This window comes from Quercus suber, unplaced genomic scaffold (assembly GCF_002906115.3).
Source record: "Quercus suber isolate HL8 unplaced genomic scaffold, Cork oak 2.0 scaffold_195, whole genome shotgun sequence".
Taxonomy (NCBI): domain Eukaryota; kingdom Viridiplantae; phylum Streptophyta; class Magnoliopsida; order Fagales; family Fagaceae; genus Quercus; species Quercus suber.
In genome coordinates this window covers 1,117,671-1,141,354 of record NW_027069653.1, presented here as the reverse complement: position 1 = coordinate 1,141,354, position 23,684 = coordinate 1,117,671, and the positions used below count along the sequence as shown (strand labels likewise).

Genomic DNA, 23,684 nt, shown 5'->3' with positions numbered 1-23,684 from the left:
CAAGTGCAACCCCATAAAAGTTTAGGGATTCTAATTGCAGTTTACCCCTGACTTTAGTAGTTCTTGGAAATAATACACTGTTCCTAGCATATTGTCCTTCAGAATACATGGGTTGAACTTGAACATGGTCTTAATGGATTTCTGATTATGGTTGAAAACAAAGAGTCTTTATACAAATTTAATCCTATTGTAAGGAAATTTTCTACCCCCATTACCAGCACTAGAAAGAATGCAATCAATGATCTAATACAATCTGGTTTTAAATTGAAACAGAAAGGGATAAAAGTCTTTTATTTGGGTATCAGAGGATACAACTTTACTTCAAAGATTTTTATAAAGCAAAGGATATCACAAGCTGACAATTTGGAAATTAATTATTCAAAGGGAAAAGGCCCAAAGAAATTAAAGATAGTTATAACTTAAGCAGCTGAGGTAGTGCTTATTGGGTGCATCAGCCTTCTTATTCTGTGGACCATGGCATGGCAACCCTTCTTATCTACGTGCTTGTCTTCATTATACATGATAAGTGCTACTGATGGTTCAGCAATTAAACGCTTCACAATAAAGTGGCATGTGCACCCCCTCTTTGTCTTGGGTTGTTTTTTCTTCTTTGGGACATAAGTACTCCTAATGGGTTGTACAATGCCACCATTATGATGGTCATAAGGACCAAAGGAACACCAATACCTTAAAAATCAAAAAGCTAAGTTAAAAACTCAGGTCTTTTGTACTAAATTTTAGGCGAAACTACAATGTTGGAACCTCAAGTTTACCATCGGAACGCAATTGGTCCCTCAAGTTTTAATTGAGCACAATTGGTCCTTCAAGTTTAAAAAATGAGTTGTATTTATCCTTTTACTAATTGCCGTTAGTGATGCTACTTACGTAGCTAATGGAACAATGACTTGACATTTTTTTAATGACATGACATTTTTTAATTAAAAAAATTACAATAACTAGTTTCCACTTTAGATCAAATCTAAAGCAAACTGACCCGGTTGAAATCACAACCCGGTTACAAATTAAATCCCATTCATTATTTGATTTTTGTTTCACAAACGCAGACGGTGCAAGAGAAAGATTTATGGACTGTGAGGACAAAGATCAGTGATACATTCTTTATTCCCAAGAATTTCATCACAAGCATAGAGACTACCCTCCACTCATTTGTAAACATATTGTAAGGGTGTATAATCAAATCATCCCTCTCGAATTTATTGAATGAAACCCAATAGAGAGTATCACCATCATCAATAGTTGCAGCACTATTACCACCACCAATCAACTTGCACACGAAGACAGGAGTGTCGAGTTGATCCCAAGACTGATCATTGATGTTGTATGTGAGAAAATGACATTTAGGAGGAAAATTGTCAGGAGTAGGCTGAGTCAGGAATGAACTGACGAGAATTTGTAACCGGGTTGTGATTTTAGATTTGATTTCAACCAAGTCAGTTTGCTTTAGATTTGATCTAAAGTGGAAACTAGTTATTGTAATTTTTTTAATTAAAAAATGCTAAGTCATTAAAAAAAATGTCAAGTCATTGTTCCGTTAACTACGTAAAGAACACTACTTACGGTAGTTGGTAAAAGAACTAATACAACTCATTTTTTTAAATTTGAAGGACCAACTATGGTCAGTTGAAACTTGAGGGACTAATTGTGCTCCGAGGGTAAACTTGAGGGATTAACATTGTAGTTTCACCTAAATTTTACGTTTTCTAAAATTATTTTGTTATAAAGCCTCTGTCACAACTTATTTAGTTATGTAGCATCTTTTTCAAACTTAATTTCTGAAAGTCGAGTTCTAACATAGTAACATGTAACTTGATTTCACCAAAGTCGAGTTGTATGCAAATCAGTGGAATGTAGAACTCGAGTTCTAGTTTGCCACATATCACCGAATTGCATAGAACTTGACTTTGGCAAAATTGAGTTCTATTTTGAACTTGATATCTAGAAAATTGAGTTTCAAAAAGAGGTTACTATACATAACTAAACATGCTTGCGATAGAAATTTTTTAACAAGGTAATTTTCAAAAACTGAATATTTAGCCAAAAAAATGCCCTTAAATCTCATGATGCAGGACTTGTTACCAGGAACTCCTATAAAGGAACAAGTTTGAACTTACAAAATATATTCAAGAATGCCATCAACCTTTGGCTTGCATGTCATATCTGGAGATCGTCACCACCTTGCTTCAATATGAAATCTTGATGGACAGTCTTTATTTTCTAATTCACCTTTTACAAAATCATTCACTCTAGCAAAGGGAATTACAACAACTCTATCGATTTTGTTACGCCAACCTTCCACCTTTGACCACGCAAGGTCAGCAGCAGAAAATTCCAAGGTTGGAGGATTCTGTATAGGAAGGGATAGAATCTTGCCACATCTGGCCATCTGCAACATACACAGGCAAAAATAAAAGGGCAATATTATCAAATCAACCAACTAGGTTTAGTTTTTTCTATTCTTTCAAGCAACATCAATTGGGTTTGTTGGTTGCTTCGATGGAACTAAGACTCAGTTCTAATTGATAAATGGACTACTTCGAGGGCGTCCAAACCTCCAAAGTGAATACTCAATCAATAATAATATTTTTCAGCTTACTTTATTAATCAACATCAAGCCATATAAATAGATGGCTTCAGAAGATAAAGTTAACATTTAAATTCAAAAGAAACCTAATCTTTATCTACTATATTCAAATACTTAGCTAACAATCTATCCTATAATTATCTAATTACCCAACTCCTAATAAAATCTTAAATAATAAAATTAAATAAAAACTAAGCTTTGAACACAACACTTTTTCAAAGAAAAGCTCTTTAAAACTCCAGTATAAAAGAAGAAGAAATTGTACCAAGTTGGCACTTAATTAGCCAAAGACTAAACTTTTTAAAACCTCACATTTTTCTAAGTACGACTTTTTCAAACACTACTTTTTGTGAAAAACTTAAAAATAAGTTGTACTGGACACATAATTAGCACAAGTTTAAGCTTTTTAAAATCTTTTTTATTTTTCTAGATACATCTTTTTCAAACAAGTAAAATTTATGTATTGTTCTTTATGTTCAATCATTTAAAATCCCCAATTAAATACTACCAATGAAACTAAATTATCTTTTTCAAACCTAAAAAACTGATGTATTGTTCTTTATGTTCAATTATTTGGAATCCCCAATTAAATACAAGTGAAGCTTTTCTTTTAAAGTGAGGATTGAATCTCAGATTTTTTATTCAACCATAAGAGATTTTACCGGTTAAGCTAACTGAAACTCATAACAATTAAATTCAATATAGTCATGTGTTTGAATTTAATTAATTGGGGAACCTAATGTATGAATAGTGCCTAAGTTTTATCCTTTTCAATCATCACCTTTCCAAAAAAAAAAAAAAAAAAAGCAGAAAAACACACACACACACACAGAATATCCTTTTCAATCATCACCTTTCCAAAAAAAAAAAAAAAAAAAGCAGAAAAACACACACACACACACAGAGCAAGAATATAGCAGAAGACTAAAGTTGCAAATACAAGATGCTATTGCTAACCTTAACATGAAATTTAAAACCAAAGTTAAATGATAACTAATGATGCGAAAAATCATCAATATGAACTCCTCGTCAATATAGATGGATGAAGGTGTTGGCTTTGTCCAGAGACGAACCTGGTGGTGCTATTCTTCTCTGGCTTTATAGCTTTTGGTGCTGTTTTTCTCTCCTTGTCAATACAAATGGATGAAGAAGTTGGATTCATCAAGAGATGAACCTACAATGAGATATGATATAGAGAAATATGGATACACTAGTGTGGTGTTTACCAAACACTCTCTGATGATTAAGTTAGAACGAGATTCAATTGAAGTATATAGCAAAAAAATTCAACTTGAGAATAGTTTTTGGGATGAGAATTATGTGTACCTTTGCCTTTGGTTTGTATGGGTTTTATAGCCCTTGTCTTCATTGTCTTAATAAATATCTGCATTCATGAGATATGGAGACGTTTGAATTAATGGCTAGCTTTTATTGTCTGCCAATGGCAATTCGTTCGTTGGTGCCGGTACGTTACACTTTGCATTCAATAGTGTTTAATTCGTCCGCCGAGAGATAGACAGTCTTAATAATTCATCAATAATGAATGCGAAGGCGTAATAGACTTCAATGGTCTTCTGCCCATTGGTCCGTTGTTGTGCTTTTGCTTGTCTAGCGTGTTAACTGTTACTCATGTCATTTATGGGAACTCATTTAATGTATGTTGTACTTGTTCGTCACATGGATGATGCTGGCTTGATGGACGGAGATGGCTTTCTATTCTTTTGGACAAGGGTGATTTTTCTCCACATCAGTTGGCCCCTATTCCTACCATTGTTTGTACAGGCATGGTTGGTATATGAAAGGTGATGAAGCCACTTTCGTTAGTTGATAGGTTTGTCTAGGCAAAATTTGATGTGAATGAGTTTGAGACCTGCAAGAGAATAACAATGGTGTTTGGATCGTCCACCTGTAGGCAACTTTGTTCGTACTTCTCCAATGGTGGCTTTAACTTGACCAGGACTTGGTTCTTTTTCTCTGTTTTTGCTATCTCCATAGGATCATCTCTAATAATCTTCTCGTCAATCAAACTTCTAAAGCTTCCTTTGATGGATCAGGGACTCTCCTTTCTCTTTCAAGTGTCTGCATTCATTAGTATTGTGGCCATGATCTTGATGGAATCTACAATACTTACTTTTATCTCATGATTCAACTGGGGTTTTAATTGGTTTGTGCCAACTTTAACCAAGTTCATCCTTCATTTGTCTCAGCACTTGGTCAACAAGCATCACTAGAGGAGTGAAATTAGTGAACTTTGGCCTTTGCTTTGGAGGGATTCTTCTCTTTTTAGAGCCATGCTTTGTGTTCCGTTGGTATTTCTTCTTTTCAGGATGGAGATCTGTATGATCGTCTCGTTTCCTCCTTCTGTTGATCATTCCTTAAATGGCGATGGTTGCTACGCTCTTGGTGGTTGCTGGCTTTGGGTCATTGCTCTCGCAATCGTTTGATTCGTACTTCTGGTGCTTGATTTTGTTGCACTAGGGCTTATTTCTGTTGGGTAAGTCGTTCAATGGTAGCCGAGAGCGTCTGTAGTTGCCTTTCTACGGCGGTGAGGGGATTTCCAATTTCGGGGTTGATTGATGCCATAGATCGAGGTTGGACCTATATGACCTTTTATCTCAGGAGTAAAGTGATGGCTAATCCTCGTCTATATGAATGGACAGTTTCAACACAACAGCCATGAGATCTTGCAAATTTGCTGTGCTGTGGAATCCATCTGGTATTGAGAGGAATTCTTTTGTCATAAAAAGGGAAACTGTATGGCTTTGCAAACATTCCCACAGATGGCGCCAAACTGATGATGCAAAAAATCGTCAGTATGAACTCCTCGTCAATACAGATGGATGAAAGCGTTGGATTTGTCTAGAGATGAACCTGTTGGTGTTGTTCTTCTCTGGCTTTATAGCTTTTGGTGTTGTTCTTCTCTCCTTGTCAATACAAATGGGCAAAGGCGTTGGATTCGTCCAGAGACAAACCTGCAATGAGATATTAAATAGAGAAATATGGATACACCGGTGTGGCATTTGCCAAACACCCTTCGATGATTAAGTTAGAATGGGATTTAATTGAAGTATATTGCAAAAGAATTAAACTTGAGAATAGTTTTTCGGATGAGAATTGTGTGTACCTTTGCCTTTGGTTTGTATGGGTTTTTATAGCCCTTGTCTTTGTTGTCTGAATGAATATCTGCTGAGATATGAAGTCATTGGTATTAATGGTTGGCTTTTATTGTCTGCCAACGGCTATTCGTCTGTTGGTGCCCATAAATTATGCCTTGCATTGAATAGCATTTAATTCGTTCATCAAGAGATAGACAATCTTAAAAATTCATTGATAATGAATGCGGAGGCGTAATAGACTTCAATGGTCTTCTGCCCAATGGTCTTTTGCCCATTGGTCTATTGGTTACACTTTTTCTTGTCTAGCGTGTTAATTGTTACTCATGTCATTTATAGGGAACTCATTTAATGTATGTTGTAGTCGTTCATCACATGGATGATACTGGCTTGATGGATGAAGCTAGCTTCCTCTTCTTTTGGACGAGGGTGATTTTTCTCCTCATCAATAACTAAACTAATAGATACATATAAATATGCTATTTCATTAAAAAAAAAAAAAAAAAACCAACAAAATATTTGGGATGAAGTAAAACCAAAAGAGAAAAGAGTACCTTTGGTTTTGGTCCTCCTCTTAGGTTTTGGATTGGGGTTAAAGTTGTGTGATGTAATACTGTGGTTTTGGAAATAAATTTGTTTTATAATTTTTTCTGAATAATTTTATTTTTGTGTATATAGATTATGGACTAAGTTGAGAAATAAAATTTTAATACACTAGGTCATAACTCATAAGCTTAGTCCACCAGCAGCCATTTTAATCCTGAAAATTAAAAAAAAAAAAAATTACTTTTTTAGACCCTAATAAATTTAATTGAATTGTTTTTACTTTTTAGTCTCTTGTATACTAATTTAAAAATATACTTATATAGACTTGAGGTTGAATTGTACTATTGTTGGGAATGTTACACAAAGTAATAATGGAAGAACAAGATTAACAGAAAAGACAAAAGAAAATAGATAACTTGGAGGCACTATATCGTTTTCCTTAGACAATATTTGCCCCTCACACTTTTGTTGCTAAAGGGTTATTGCAAATTTGTCTCCAGGATACAACCAAGTTGTTGGGTTCTACAGATAGTAATTCTAAAGAATGGCCACAGGATTTCTTGTGTTTCTTGTGTTTCTCTCCAACTTTTAATTTTGTGAAGTTAGTTTTTCAAGAGAACATAAGCCTCTATTTATACCCATAGGGTTATGTTTCATGAAAAGGTACGTATGGAGAGTTAGTTATTTATTTAAGTGAACATAAGCTTGTTTCACGAAAAGACACATATGAAGAGTTAGTTATTTTTTAAGTAAACATAAGTTTGTTTCATGAAAATGTACGTATGGAGAGTTAGTTATTTTTTTTATAATACAGTTATCAAAGATTGAAACCTCTTCAACCTTTCTGAATAGTCACTAGAAAATTCTGCAGAAAATTCTACAAAATTCCAGAAAATTCAGATTTCAAATTTTCACTTAGAAAATTCCAGAACTTGAATTTTCACTTTATGAAACCATATTCTCCAAACTCAACCATCATTATTACAACCTATCCTTGTATATACCTATATATATAACAACTATAAGTTTAGAAATATGTTTATATGATGTTAAATTATTATTTGTAATTTATTGATAAAATAAACAATCTATCCACAGTAACAATTCATAGATTTGTGAAGAGCTAAAACATATTAGTCATGATTATATATATATATATATATATAGGAGAAAAAAACAAGTTAATCAAGTAGGTTATGAACAAGATCAAACTTGTTTCACAAGAAAATTACTCAAGCTTGAACAATGTAATCTTGTTTAGTAATAAGCCCCGAGCTCATCTTGTGTTCGAAGTAAAATTAAATGAATAAGTCTTAGCTTTTAATATACTTAGCTTAGCTCAACTTTTTTACTTTTTTTTTTTTTTTTTTGAAAAACCAGACATAAGCTAGGCTTAGCTCAACTTTTTTACAATTGTTGATGATATGTTAGTTTTAATTTTGGCTTCATCATCTAAGATGTTAAAAGTGATAATTGTCTTTTTTAAATCTTGGTTGAAACTTGAAAGTAGAATACATTCTGTTTCCATTAGCATTTGCTTTCAAATTCTCCTTATATAAGCAAATTATCATATCCCTAAAATGAAAAATATGGCTTTCAGGAAAAGCAAAAATTATTAGAAAGATTTTCTGTTGGTCATTGAGAAGATTTCGAAGCTCTATGACCACAAAAAAAAAAAAAAATCAAAATCAAAATCATATCGGAGATGGCAGAACAAAAGTNAGTTGCTACCAATATTATATTATTTTCTCCTTATTCTCTCATTATTAAATTAGTTTCTCTTCTCTCTCTCTCTCTCTCTCTCTCTCTCTCTCTCTCTCTCTCTCTCTCTCAAGTCTTTCTGTGTGTTCTCTCATTCTCAATCTCAAGTCTGTTCTCTCATTCACTATGTTCTCTCCTCTATTGCTTCCTCTCCTCTCTCAGCAAAATGGTGATAAATGGGTTGTAGATCAGTGTGCGGCATGGAGTTTTGGATTCGTGGTTAAGATCATGGTTGTTCCTGCACTTTGGATTCATAGGTTTGGTGGGTGGTGGAGTTTTGGATTAAGTTGAGATCGGCGTTGGTTTTTTGGTTTTGATTGAGATCGGCTTTGGAGTTTTGGATTTCAGCATTGCTAGGTTCATGGTTTTGGTGGGTGGTGGAGGTTGTTTGTGTGGGTTTCTGTGGTTGTTTGGTGGAGACGGTGAGTTGTGGTGGTGGCTAATGGTGCTTAAGAGAGATGGAGAGAGGGATAGAGTAAGCGAAGAGGATAAGAGAGGAGAGAGAGAGAGAGGAGGTGGAGAGGATGAGAGAGTGGTTAGGGTGATATGAATTTGTAGGGTTTTTTATATTTATTTTATTGGTTTGTTTATATTATTTTAATGTGTTATATGTTAAAATAAAACTTTTTGATGCTAGGTGTATTGTAAAGTGGGTTATTAAAATAAATAAAGTGACTTTTTGAGTTGCTAAAAGCTACATATTTTAGAAGATTTGATGTGAATGCTCTTATTATGTCATGTGTTGGGCTTGGGCCTTTAGGGAAAAAATTGTTGAGCTAATCACAGTGGCATTAAAGCACTAGACACCAAAAGATCACTCACACCAGGTGTTCTAAATGCCAAACAATTTGGCATGGATGAACAGTACCATTCCAAATTTGGAACGGTACAGACATAAATGCTAAAAAAAATAACTTTTTTATTCTCTCCTCACAAGCATCTACTCCCCCTTTCTCTTAATCCTCTATCTCTCACTCTCTCTCTTCCTTTCTCACTCTCAAACATGCCACCAGCTGTCCCATCGCTGACCTTGCCACGCCATGTTGTTGAGCTCCACTTTGTCCACTCTCACTCTCAGATTCAAATTTAGGTTTATATATATATATAATTTTAGATTTTGGGTTTTTCTTTTTCTTTATATTTGGGTGATGAGGTTTTTTAGTTATGTTTTGCAACAATTTTTTTATTTGAGTTGGGTTTTGTGAAGGCTTGTGGTGATGGTGGTGATGGGTTTTGGGTTTGGTGGTGATGGTGATGGTGGTATTGGTGATGGTTGTGTTTGATGGTGATGGCTAAACTTTCCCCATCGACGACACCAAATTGATGAAACCAAAAATCATTAGATGAATCACTCATCCAATCTTGAGCTTTTGACGGGCTTTGAAGATCTGCAAGAATAAAAAAAGCTAATTGAAGAGCCCCAGTAGGGAAGTCTCTAATGCTTGAGTCAGTATCAGCCCATATATTTTGCATATAGATTGTATTTTTTTAGTCTTTTATGGACATACCTTAACAAGTGAGACGTATTCTTCCTTTTATAGTTGATTTGGGTAGTTGTTGTACATAATTGGAGGCGATATTATTACCCATGTATAACATCGTATTGATGAGAGTTTAAGGCCGACGAGTAATGGTTGGCTTTTAATGTGTTGAATGTGCATGAATGGTTTTAGTTTTTCCTTTAATGCAAATGGATGACCTCATTGATTTTTCTGGACTCATCAAGATGCAACCATTCTCTTCTATTTCCATCCTTTTTTGGAACACGTGTTTAGTTGGGATTATCTACCACCGTGGTTTTAAAAACCAATATGGTCAAAGAATCGGAAAAGGAACTAGTTATTGGTTTTATGGTCCAAACAAGGTTGAACTAATGGTCAAACCAATAACGTAATAAATAATTTTAAAATTATAAAAATAAATAAAATAAATATATGATAAATCATTATATTTAGTATATCCTATTCTAATATTTTATTATTTAAATAAATTTTTTCTAACCTATAAAGGACTAACACTTTTTTGGTTGGGTTGTAATACAACTCTTTTTTATTATAGAGAATTTCAACCTATGGCGTCCATTCCTAATGACAACTATTTATTATTAGACCAAGACACCAATCAATTTTTGGTGTAGGTGGGGATTGAACTCCAAATCTCTTATTCAATTATTAGAGATTTTACCAATTGTGCAAAGTGGAACCAGTGGCAGCTCCAGGAATTTTTTTTAAGGTGGTCATTAAGAAGCATAAATTACACAATTTAATAAAAAGAGAAATTCATATATTGACAACAACAACGAAAAAATACGCAACTAAATACTACATCTTTGTCTATACTATATTCAAACCATCTTCTATTTTCATGCCATTCGAAACTAAATCAACAAGTCTTTCCAAAAAAATTTGTTGGAGGGTATTTATCAAGACTAGGCTGACAAGGGTCTTTTTGTAAATAAAATATTCTTAATTTCATCATGATTATTAGGATGATAAGATGATATATTTTCTTGTAGAAGATCTGAATGATGATTGTCTAAGTTAAAGTCAACACAAATTCACAATGATGATAGTCTAAGTTAAAGTCCATAAATTCGCTCAGAAGATGAAGATGAGTCTTAGACAGGAGTTGAATCTTGGATATGTGGTTTCCTTATCAAATATTTGACCATAATACTAGCAAAGAAACTAACAATAAACTATAAGTTTATTTGAAATATTATTTCTTAATACAATAAATGTATTAATTATTGTTATTTAGTTGTTTCATTCTTTTTTTTACTGACCACTAATAGTCTAGCACACACTCCAATGCTTAGTAGTACACACCCCCTACTTTGCATAATGTAAAGACTAAAAATACAGTCTCATCCAGTCGGCTCACTCCTACTGCCAAACATCGTTTAATTTTTTTTTTTTTCTGGTCTTTTATAATGTCTTGTTCATTAATGACCACTAATCTAGTCTACTACCACAATTTTACCCAATCCATGTCCCACGGCCCCATCCACCCTTGACCCTCCCACTCAAGAGACAAGAGCCAACAACACAATTACATACGCTTACACAAAAGTTAAAAGACGAGAGCCCAAGTCCCAAGTCAGAGGATAGTGGTGGGGGAAGTTAAAGAAATATAAAAACAACTTTTTTGACTTTTTTTTTTGGATTTTTTTATTTTTTGTCTTTTTTCCAACTTTATGTCATTCTTTCTAGCTTTATAAGCTTTGGAGCCAACTTCATAACGAGAGTGAAAAAAAAAAAACATTCAAATAAATTGTAGGGCTATTTTTATATCTTTTTCTTTTATTTATCAAATTTTTTTATTAAATAAGATCTACATTAAAGAAATTTCAACAAGCACAGAAAAAAACATTAACAATACACAAAACGACAAATCATAAAGTCAAATAAAGGCAAAGTTGTTCAATATTTAGTTACTGTTGTGCTTTTCAGTATTTACTATTTAGTTTCTGGTGAATCAGAATTTTCAGTTCCCAAAAAAAAAAAAAAAAAAAAAAAAAAAAAAAAACAGCTACATGCTGTAGTGTTTTGTCGTAGTTAAGTACTTGTTCCCTGGTTGGCCCGCTCTCAACCAAACCCAAAGAAAGAAGTGAAAGATTTGGGGTTGGTGTTTACTTTTTAAGTTTTAAATAGTTTAAAAAGTCTTTCTTGGATCTTGACTCTGCACAATTTTATCTGCCGCGACATAAAATGTATTGGACAAAAGTTTGTCTGTATGGTTGCCACAAGAGGCCAACATATTCTCCTCCCAGGAAGGTGTGGTTTATAGAACCAGTCCAAAAGAAAATGAGAACTAGGCCAAAGAAGGTGTGCGTTTATAGAATACACTAAAATCCGTATAATCTTCCAACAGATTGTCACAAAGCATCATATCAAAAAACAAACAAATCAAACATGGAAGACATATTGCTATACTCATCCCTCTCTCTTCTTCTCCTCCTTGCTGTAGCTTTCAAGTTCTTGCTTCAAACAAGAACAAAACACAAACACCTCCCACCAAGCCCACCTTCTCTACCAATTCTAGGCCATCTCCATCTCATTAAGAAACCCCTCCATCGTACTTTCTACCACTTTTCACAAAAATATGGTAACATCTTCTCTCTACAATTTGGGTCTCAACTTGTGGTCATTGTATCATCTCCATCTGCGGTTGAAGAATGCTTTACAAAAAACGACATTGTTTTAGCCAACCGTCCTCGCTCATTACGAGGCAAGCACTTAGGCTACAACCACACCGCCGTGTCAATAGCTTCTTATGGAGACCACTGGCGCAACCTTTGCCGCATCAGTGCCTTAGAAATCTTCTCAACAAATCGTCTCAACATGTTTCTAGGCATCCGAAGAGATGAAGTGAAGCACTTGCTACGCAAACTGTCACGCAACTCGTGCCAAGGTTTTGCTAAGGTAGAGTTGAAATCTATGTTCTTGGAGCTGACATATAACATCATAATGAGGATGGTGGCAGGGAAGAGATACTACGGGGAGGACGTGAAAGGCGAGGAAGAAGCAAGGCAATTCAGGGCGATAATGGAAGAGAGATCAACTTCTTATGGAGACCATTGGCGCAACCTTCGCCGCATCAGTGCCTTAGAAATCTTCTCAACAAATCGTCTCAACATGTTTCTAGGCATCCGAAGAGATGAAGTGAAGCACTTGCTACGCAAACTATCACGCAACTCGTGCCAAGGTTTTGCTAAGGTAGAGTTGAAATCTATGTTCTTGGAGCTGACATATAACATCATAATGAGGATGGTGGCAGGGAAGAGATACTACGGGGAGGACGTGAAAGGCGAGGAAGAAGCAAGGCAATTCAGGGGGATAATGAAAGAGATAGCAGGGGTAGGAGGAGTCTCAAATCCACAAGAGTTTGTGCCCTTGTTGCAATGGATTGATCATGGGCGTTTGGAGAAAAGATTGATGAAATTGGCCAACAAGACTGATGATTTCTTGCAAGGTCTTATTGATGAGAAGATGAGTAAGGAAGAGAAGGGGAACACTATGATTGATCATCTGCTTTCTTTGCAAAAATCACAGCCCGAATACTACACGGATCAAATTATCAAAGGGCTTATATTGGTATGTGTAGTTTAAAGACAATGAAAATATATTGGATTGATCAACTATAAGGGAAATTTTGTAATCAAATAAACAAATCTGACCCAGTTGTTTATTTGACAAGTTAGGATAAAACATGTATAACACGAATTTGAAGTCAACCGCAAGTCAACCTCGTAGTCTTGATGATTTCTAAGCAAGAAGTTGTTTATGTAATTATATTCTTCTCACTATCTCTATATTTTTTTAAGAACAAGATTCTCTTGCAAGGTTGAGACTTGAGACTCTGATTTCACATATACAGTATAGAGAGTTATAGGTCGGTTAAAATTTCAAATTTTGTGGTACTCATTAATCTTTAATCATATCATATTAATTATTTTTCTTTTTCTTTTTCTTTTTCCCAAATATAAATTTTATTTTTACCATCTTGAGGTAAGCTAAGGTTGGGGTAAGTCTTTTGTCTAGTGCTCTTCCATACTCACCAGACGAAACACTAGACCAATACATGTCTTATCCCTATCTCTAAGGCTATCATAAAACTACCAGTCAATTCAACTCAGTGGTATTTTATTAGGATCCTTTGTCAAAATGCCAGTAATCAATTCACAAAAATAAATATTAGCTATCAATCCATTTTTTTACTTTTATATTCTTGTTGTGATTTGAGAACTTATTGAATGTATAATAAGCAGGTCTTGTTAATTGCGGGGACTGGCACATCAGCAGTGACAATAGAGTGGGCAATGTCCAATTTGCTCAATCATTCTCAAGTGTTGAAGAATGCTAGAGTTGAGTTGGATAATCAAATTGGACAAGAAAAATTACTCAATGAACCGGATGTCTCTAAATTGCACTATCTACAAAATATAATCTTGGAGACTTTTAGATTGTATCCTGCAGCCCCATTGCTTTTACCCCACATGTCCTCTGAAGATTGTACAATTGGAGGATATAATGTTCCACGTGAGACAATGTTATTGGTTAATGCATGGGCCATACATAGAGACCCCAATATATGGCATGATGCAACTAGTTTTAAGCCTGAGAGGTTTGAAAATGGAGAGAGTGACGTGAACAAGTTAATGCCATTTGGACTGGGAAGGAGGGCTTGTCCCGGGGCAAGCCTTGCCCAACGTACAATAGGCTTGACATTGGGGTCATTAATTCAGTGCTTTGAGTGGGAAAGGATTAGTGAGGAAGAAGTTGACATGGTTGAAGGTAATGGGATCACCATGCCCAAAGCCGTGGCATTGGAGGCCATGTGCAGAGCTCGCCCAATTATAACTAAGGTTCTTTCTTTGTCTGAGGATGAGTTTTGAGCAATGTTCTTGATGTTTGCAAGAATAGCTTAGCTATATTTGTAGAGACTAATTTAACATTAGTTAGTAAATGTTATTGTAATATACAAGTACATTGCTAGTATTTATATTGTATTATTGTATTTGTATATTTTCAACTTTCTTTGTATTATTTTTAGCTTGCCCTGTATAATAATTTATATTAGCATATTTGCTTTCCTACTATTTTATGTGACATTATCGCAAACTTGTTTACAATTGTTAATTTAATAGGGTATTCAATTAAATTTTTTGGGGAAATGGTGTCATTTAATTGATCTTTTTATGGGATAAACATATTCATTTGCTGTTTTCTATTTTTTTTGGGCAAATTACAGTTTACTTACCTGTGGTTTTGCTGAAATTTAAGTTGTCTACTTATGGTTTAAAATTTGACATTTTACCTACCTGAAGTTTGACCAAAATTTAAGTTGTCTATAGGCAACTTAAACCATAGTTAAATAGCTACTTGTGGTTTGAAATTCCATGATGCAAGTGTTTCGATGGATATTGATCTTATTTTGATCTTGTATTTTTATGTTTTTTGTGTTTTTGGAGGAGAGAGACATAAAAGTAGAGCAAAATTATATATTTAGCTCTATTTTTAATAGATGTGGGTTATAGAAATTTAACTGAGCTAATCTCAGGTGTGTAAAGTGTCAAATTTCAAAACATAGATAAACAACTTAAATTTTGACCAAACCACAGGTGTGTAAATTGTAATTTACTCATTTTTTAAAATACATTTTCAATTGACTAAGATCTTAATTTCCTAATTTCAATCATTTTCAGTTGTATCACTATATTTTGTCATTCAAACGAATATCAACTGACGCATAATAACTATACATGGATCTAATTTTGAATGAAGGGGTTATTTTTAATTTAGAGAAATTATATTAATAAGACCAAAGTTTTTACATTGTTTCATACTTTTTTCAATAGATACTAATTAAATTGATTTATGAACAAACCCAAGGTAAAATGCAGAGTTTCGTCAATAGCAATACGCTTTGTCATCACCTAGAATTGTAGAATGGTCTGTTTGGACCACATGGATTTGGATTTAGATTTGAGGGGGTCCAAATCCAAATCCTTTGTTTGGGTAAGTTAAAAGAAATAGATTTGGATTTGGTCACAAATCCAACTAGAATTTGATAGACCCAAATCTATGTATTTAAAATACCTTCCTTCGCGGTGGAATTTGAAAATCTCTCACTCTCACGCACTATTTCTCTCTGGGCTTTCCGTGTCTCTCTTCCTAGCCACAACTCACAAGCTAATCTTCCCCCTCTCTCTCTCTCGGCAACTTCCCTCTCTCTCTCTCTCTCTCTCTCTCTCTCTCTCTCACAGCAACTTCAGGTTTGTTTCTCTCAATTCATATCTTCCTCTTTAACCTCTCTAATTCTCTCTTTCTACTAAATCTAAATCCACAAAGGCTGTGGGTTTTTCCAGTGGGTTTTATTTGATTTATTTGTGGGTTTGTTTGGGTTCAATTTGATTATTTGTGGGTTTTGTTTGATATGTTTGTGTACCTTGTTTCATGGTATTTTCAATGATTTGTTTTGGGTTTGTCTTTATTTTCTGTTTCTATTTTAATTTGTGGGTTTGTAATGCAAATTATGTGTTTGATGAAATGCTTCTATGAACTGTCTATGAGTTGTGAAGTAATAAGCAAAGGCATATATATAGTTTTGGTGAATTTGGCAAGCAATAAACCTAGTTGACAAACTGAATTTGGATTAGTTAATGTTCAAAGACATGACCATGCTACTGAAATTTGATGGGTGTTTTGATATAGATGAAAAGAATTAGCGTGTTGTCCATTGGGGCACAGTGAAAAATTGGTGGTCCAATGAGAAAGGCCAATGTCATATGATTTGATTGAGGTCAACAAGTTTGATTTTTTGAGAGCATGAAGTTTGTTCTCAGGATATCCACTAACTAATGGTGCTAGGACTCCAAAAGAGTTGGGATTAAGTTATGGCTAAACTTGCATGAGGAAGCACCAATGGTCCCCTGTCCTCTATTTAGACTTTTCAGGTATTTGTTTATCAGTGGGTAAGTGGTCCAGTGGTAAAGGTATATTCACATATGATTTGGTTTTCTTTCTTTCATACCTTTCACTAATAGTTTAATGGAAGACTTTGAGGCGTTTGCCCAGAGGGTGCCCTAAGAGTGTCTGGTTATGAATTTCTTTCATTGTATGCTAATGGACAACATTAAGTTTATTGCTGTCAAGGTGATGGATGATGAAGGCAGTGGTACTTTAGGTAGGCCAGTGTGGACTGTGGAGTGAATTGACCAAAAAAAAAAAATATGTGAGGAATGGGGGTCGTGTTTGAGCTCCCCTTTTGTAGTTAAACAATTTGGCTTCACTGAGTGTCTTTTTTTGACAATGTGTGCCTACTCTATGTTTGTCTTGAGTTAATGTAGTTCACTTCTTTGCTGCATTTGGAGATGTATCTTTGCTTGGTCGGATTTTAGTCTAGCTTTCATAGTTAGCTTCAATCTTGTAGCCTAGATCAGTTTGGTGGCATTAGGCTGCTTTTTATTAGTTATAGATTCTTATTGTTTGTATTTTGAAAAATAAACAGAGGCAAAAATGACCAACGATGGAAGAGATATATCCATTCAACGAAAATGTAAAAGAGAGGAGATGGAATTATATGAGGAAGAGGCAATGAGATTTGAGACTTTATATTTATATTTATGTATTGTAATTTTCTTATTTTGAATTTTGTATTATTTGAAAAACGTAATAGAAATGGGAAGAAAATACTCATATTTTGGATATTTAATCTTTCTCTCTTGATATATAATTGTTTAGTTGTTATGAACTTTAGTTTGAGATTTTGAATTTTATGAAAAATCCATGCATTTGGGTTTTCTCTCTAGTTGATGTAAAAATTTTAGTTGTCAATAATTGGCAAGATATTTTTTTTGTTGTCAATAATTGACTAAAGATATTTAGTTATTATCTTGTCATTTGAATTATTAATATCACCTCGTTTATTTATTAAAAATGTTACTAAAATTAAAATGTAGAAGGATTAAGAAAAATAATAATTAAAAAATATATTTTATTGATCTTAAATCCAAATCCAAATCTAAATTTAGCTATCCAAACAATGGAATTTGAAATGATGAATTTCAAATCATTCTTTGTTTAAAAAGACCCAAACAAGGAATTTTAAAATCAAAGGATTTCAAATCAAGGCATTTTAAATCCAAATCCAAATGTTGCCATCCAAACACAATCGAAATGAATAATGGAGATGGACAAAAACCTTATATTGAAACAATTTCATAAATTTGGAATTTTAATTGACAAAATAAAAAAGGTGAGACCTAATCCGAAACATGATTTATACTTTTTCATCATTTTATATTTGTCCCCTTTAATTTTTACATATCTTACCTTTTTTTATTTTATTTTTTATTTTTTAATGTGTAAATGATATTAGTTAATAAAATTTAAAGTTACACTCCAAAAAACTCGTCCTACAAGGGCGTTTTATGTTTAATGGAGAAAAATAATATGAGATATTATGAACACATACGTATTTATGTTTAATACAATTAGACTTGCTATTTAACAACAACAAAACCTTCATGCATCAGCAGTGATTTACCCTTTTATAATTCCTGCAGGTGACCAACTCACAATTGCTAAGGAAACAGGAAGACAGCTTGGTATGGGCACAAACATGTACCCTTCTTCATCTCTGCTTGGTGATAGTAGGGATGAGGCAGTCTGCTCTCCCCATTGATGAGCTCATTGAGAAAGCTGATGGTTTTGCTGGCGTCTTTCCTGGTCAGTCAGCTGGTTATGACATGCAAGCCCTTTAAACTTGAATTTCACAAGATTTATAATCTCATTTTTCTCTCCTTCAGAACATAAATATGAGATTGTGAGGAGACTACAAGATAAAGAGCACATTTGTGGAATGACTGGTGATGGTGTAAATGATGCACCTGCCTTGAAGAAAGCTGACATTGGAAGATGCTGCCCGTGGTGCATCAGATATTGTCCTAACAGAACCAGGTTTAAGCGTAATCATTAGTGCTGTTTTAACAAGCCGTGCAATCTTCCAAAGAATGAAAAACTACACGGTAATGTAACAATTACTATAAGCTTTCAAGAAACAATCAAAGTATTGGTATAAGGCCTACTTGTTTTAGGTTAAATGCTGAGTCTCTTTATCTTTTCTCCCCTTCCTACAGATATATGCAGTGTCTATCAATATACGTATTGTGGTAAGTTTCCCTCTTAAACTAAATTTGTATATGCTAGTTTTCATAACATATCCTGCCATCAGGCTTGCCTCATTTATAACTAATATATGAATTACAGCTGGGTTTTATGTTGCTGACTCTCTTCTGGGAATTTGACTTCCCTCCTTTCATGGTTCTTGTCATCGCCATTCTTAATGATGGTTAGCTTGCTAGTTTTTGAAACCTTGTCTTATTGTTTATGGGATTTTTATTTTACATTCTTCTTCTTCTTTTCATATTTCTGTTAAAATTTCCCTTCCTTTCTCTTGTTATGTAACATGTTAGTCTGGTTACAGGTACTATCATGACCATATCCAAAGACAGGGTCAAGCCTTCTCCACTTCTGGGTTGCTTATGAAACCGACTACTTTGAGGTAATTTGCTCCTTTGGTTCATCATAGTCATCTCAATGTCTTGAATAGGTTTTTGTATTGGATCACGGATTGCATAAAAGTATTCTGAATCATGGGTAATCAAGTCAATAGTTGAGGACAGGAAGAAGCTCCCTTCTCTATCAATTTGCATTTACTGTGGTGGTTTAGGGAGTCAGGACCATTTTGGCCCTTCCCTCGCCCCAGAAGATGTTCAAAGGTTGAGATATGGCATGATTTCATCAATCATATACTAAAATTGTTATGGTACACGGCATCTGGGTCAATTCTTATAGATGGTCTTTCACATCTTCATTATAACATTTTCTTATATATGCTCTTACAGAAGATTTGAAATAAAAGATCATTTTTTATATTTCTCTAAGTTAATGATTTATATTATACCTTTCTACATGCAGAAACATTTTCATGTGAAGCACTTCAATAAGGACCATAAGATGATGGCATTGCTGTTTATCTTCAAGTCAGCATCATCAGCCAGGCATTAATATTTGTGACTCGTTCTAGGGGCTGGTCTTTCTTGGAGCGACCCAGGCTTCTGCTCGTTATTGCCTTTTTCATTGCTCAAATGGTACAAAATTTTAAGGTTTTGTTGTTTCACAAAATGGATTTATTTGGGAGAGAAATACTTAAACAGCTACATACAGAAGTAGGATATGGATTCTAGTCTGGGAGTTATAGACCACTGAGTATAAATAATTCCATTCACTTTTGTCAAGTAAAAAACCATATTTAAAATCCTATGATGAAACACATTCTTTTATCCAGTTATAACTTATTTCAGAAGCATAAGTGACCTGATTCTTTGCATACAATTTGGTAAATCTTTCATCTCAAGGCACTGAAAAGTGTCAATTACACGATATTAAATCCCTATATACATACATCTCTTTGGTTGGCCTTACAATATCATCACTATTATAAAATTCCAAGTCTTATTTAATTCATGAACTTTTCTTTTCTTTTCGTAATGTCAATCACTTAGAGAAAAGTTATATTTCCAGATTGCAACAGTAATATCAGCCACTGCAAATTGGAAATTCGCTGGAATAAAGAGCATTGGTTGGAGTTGGACTGGTGTCATTTGGTTGTACAATATTTTGACTTACTTCTAGCTCGATCCCTTAAAATTTGCTGTCCGCTATGCTCTGCGTGGATGCCTCTGGGCTCTGGTGGTAGACCAAAGAGTAAGTGAAACTGAAATTCCCCTATGATCACTTGATAATACTCTCAGAACTTTTAAAATATCATGAATCTTACCATTTGTTCTTAAAGCATTCATAAGCTTCTTATCAAGAAACCTGAGCAGAATTTCCTTTACTCCATAGCATTGATGGTGTCTTAACATCCAGACTTTCTCATGATTGTTAGCTCTTTAGAAAAAAAAAAATGAAAATGACCACATGTTTATGTATTTTACCAGACTGCATTTTCCGACAAAAAGGACTTTGGTAAGGAAGAACGTAGGGCTGCATGGGCAGCCGAACAGCGAACACTACATGGCCTCCGGTCTGCTGAGACAAAAATGTTCCCTGAAAAAGGCACTTTCAGGGATATCAGTATCATGGCAGTAGAAGCTAAAAGGCGCGCAGAGATTGCAAGGTTAGTCTTTCTGCTGAAACTCACTAAGACTCAACTACAAAGGCCTCCGGTCTTACTGAATGTTCGGAACAAGCTTCACATAAAAATGACTCTGAAGTCTAAATCTAAATGACTGCTAGAGTTGTTAATAATAGTATTCAATTTGAGATTTTAATGCACAATTTTAATTAGCTCCACTATTCTTTATTCTTTTCTTCTTGAAATAAATCCTTGAATTCATGATTAAGTTTAATCTCTCTTCTTTTCATTCTCAGTTAATTCGCTTGAATTTTCATCTTGCAGGCTGAGGGAGCTTCACACTCTGAAACTCAAGGTTGAGTCATTTGCCAAGCTGAAGGGTTTAGACATGGACGCTATCAATCAGCACTACACTGTCTAGTTGGTGTTCTAGATGCTGATCTCTCTTCATTCTTTTTGTCTAATTCCTAATATGTTTGTAATAGCAGAGGAAGAGTCTAGTAAAGACTTAAATAAAAGGATTTTTTTTATAAGCTGGATATTCAACCATGTTTGTTATCCTATATTGTATCAAGTATCAATAAAAAGGCTTGTACTTTCATGTGATGACATTCCCAACAACTGGATTTTTCGCTTTCATGAACTAATGTACAAAATCACATAACTCCCTGCCTTGGTCCCTTTCCCCTAGGGCAGTTTTCTTCTCTTCTTGGAAATAATATATACTGTGTTATTCTTTATTTTCTTGCTATATATACTTTGTGGAAATTAGCATCTACGAGAGAATTATCTTTGTGGTGTTAATTCTTGCCTAAACACTGATAAGCACCATTATAGTGCATGGACGTTGTAGCAGTGGCAAAAGCACTTGGAGATTCGAATTAGTCAAAGCTAACACACAACACACAAAGGGCAAAGGAAACAATAATTAATAAATAAACCAAACACTCACTTGAAAAAAAAAGTTCTTCACTTTTGAAGGAAAAATGAGAGATCAACTTATGATATGAAGCTGTTTTTGCTCCAAGAGTGGACAAATATACTTTGGGTGTTTTTACTTTTAATTATTTGGATGATTTGCTAGATAGTTGTACTTTCTTTGCACCTACAGTTTTTGCTGGATCCTTAGTACACTACCTGTGTGCTTTGGTCCCCTGTATCGTTTTCTTTTTTTTCGAAGAAGTTATATTACCTATATCAAAAGAAAGGTATGCATGTGCTCTAGCTCAGACAGAACCTGGGTTCAATGCACACTAAGTTCGGGAGTAAACATAGAGATAATAATAGTAAATATTGGTTATTATTGGTTTTTTTTTATTGGTAAGTTACACACGGGCTTAGTAGGCCTTTACACAAACAACTTTACCTTGCACCTTGCTTTTACAAGGAAATGAGGTGCCATTTGAGCTGGAACTCACTAGAGATTAATAATTATAGTTGATCCCCCTCATTTTTACTCTTTTTTAGCAATAAGATCACCAGACATTGTCAAATGAAAAATTATTATCCATTACAAACAGTCAAATAACAAGTGACCTAAGTTTCATAAACCCTATATAATTAGTGATAATGAGGTGGAAAGATACACAATGATTTATTGATTAATTATCATAGCTGATAAATTGTTGAACTCATAGTAGCAATTTGTCTCAAAAAAAAAAAAAATCAGCTTAGTATAGGATAATAAAATTAGGATTTAGGTGACAGCATAGAGGGTTTGAAGTATGTTTGGACTTTGGAGATAAGAACTGAAAAAAACCAAGATCAAACTTGTTAATCAAGTAGCTTGTGAACAAGATCAAACTTGTTTCACAAGAAAATTACTCAAACTTGAACAATGTAATCTTGTTTGGTAATGAGCCGAGCTCATCTTGTGTTTGAAATAAAATTAAATGAACAAGTCTAAACTTTTAATATACTTAGCTTAGCTCAACTTTTTTACCTTTTTTTTTTTTTTTTTAGAAACCAGGCTTAAACCAGGCTTAGCTCAACTTTTTTACAATTGTTGATGATATGTTAGTTTTAAGTTTGGCTCCATCATCTAAGATGCTAAAAGCGATAATTGTCTTTTTTAAATCTTGCTTGAAACTTGAAAGTAGAATACATTCTGTTTCGTTAGCATTTGCTTTCGAATTCTCCTTATATAAGCAAATTATCATATCCCTAAAATGAAAACTATGGCTTTCAAGAAAAGCAAAATTATCAGAAAGATTTTATGTTGGTCATTGAGAAGATTTCAAAGCTCTACGATAATTAAAAAAAAAAAATCAAAATCAAAATCATATCAGAGAAGGTAAAACAGAAGTACTTCCCTTCATTTGACGTGACTTAGAGCATTCGTATCAATGCTCTGAAAATTGCTAAAGAGCTATTTTATAACTCCAAGCACACAAAAACACCCCACATCAATGTTGCTAAACTTAAAAAAATTTACCAACTTGTTACAGTGAACTGCTAATAGTAGCAGCTCACTGTAACAAGTTGCTACCACTTACGGACAAAATTTAGCTACAAAACTGGTTGTAGCTTAATAAGGCTACTACCTTACTTAATAAAATAAACATTATTATATATTTTGAAAATCTAACTGTTGAATTGCATATTCTTTACGCTCTTAATACACATGTCAAATTTTGTGTCAATCGGATATTATTTACTATATGATTTATAAGATTATATTTTATGCATAATTTTAAACTACAAAACTTATAATTTAAAAAATTTATTGATGACATAACTATCAATCTTTAATTTTCTAGAAATTTTGCATGCATGGAGGATATAGGAAAAAGATATAATCCAATGGTGGATTTGTCAAAATTCACCTCCAATAAAAAAAATATTGAGTAAAGTTGTAGCCTTAAATTATAATAAATTTTGTAGCTAAACTTTGTCCATATTATATTATTTTCTCTTTATTCTCTCATTATTAAATTAGTTTCTCTTCTCTCTCTCTCTCTCTCTCTCTCTCTCTCTCTCTCTCTCTCTCTCTCTCTCTCTCTCTCTCTCTCTCTCTT

The 23,684-nt window shown here is 33.9% G+C and overlaps 1 protein-coding gene and 1 pseudogene across 3 annotated transcripts in view; both read left to right on the top strand.

Annotated features, from left to right (window-relative positions):
• The first annotated feature begins 11,725 nt into the window (after positions 1–11,725).
• LOC112011650 (cytochrome P450 81E8) overlaps positions 11,726–23,684 on the top strand; it is a 21,565-nt gene continuing 9,606 nt past the window's right edge. The window contains exons 1-4 of one of the 3 annotated variants that reach the window (XM_065778988.1): positions 11,726–12,283; positions 12,528–12,530; positions 12,581–13,118; positions 13,793–14,570. In XM_065778988.1, coding sequence (XP_065635060.1) covers positions 11,937–12,283; positions 12,528–12,530; positions 12,581–13,118; positions 13,793–14,419 — 1,515 coding nt within the window. In that variant the 5' untranslated portion in view covers positions 11,726–11,936 and the 3' untranslated portion in view covers positions 14,420–14,570. Of the gene's footprint in view, positions 12,436–12,527; positions 12,531–12,580; positions 13,119–13,792; positions 14,571–23,684 lie in introns of those variants that run through there. The other 2 variants (XM_065778989.1, XM_065778987.1) reach the window with 2 other exon arrangements.
• On the top strand, positions 17,964–21,407 carry LOC112011669 (plasma membrane ATPase 2-like; annotated as a pseudogene).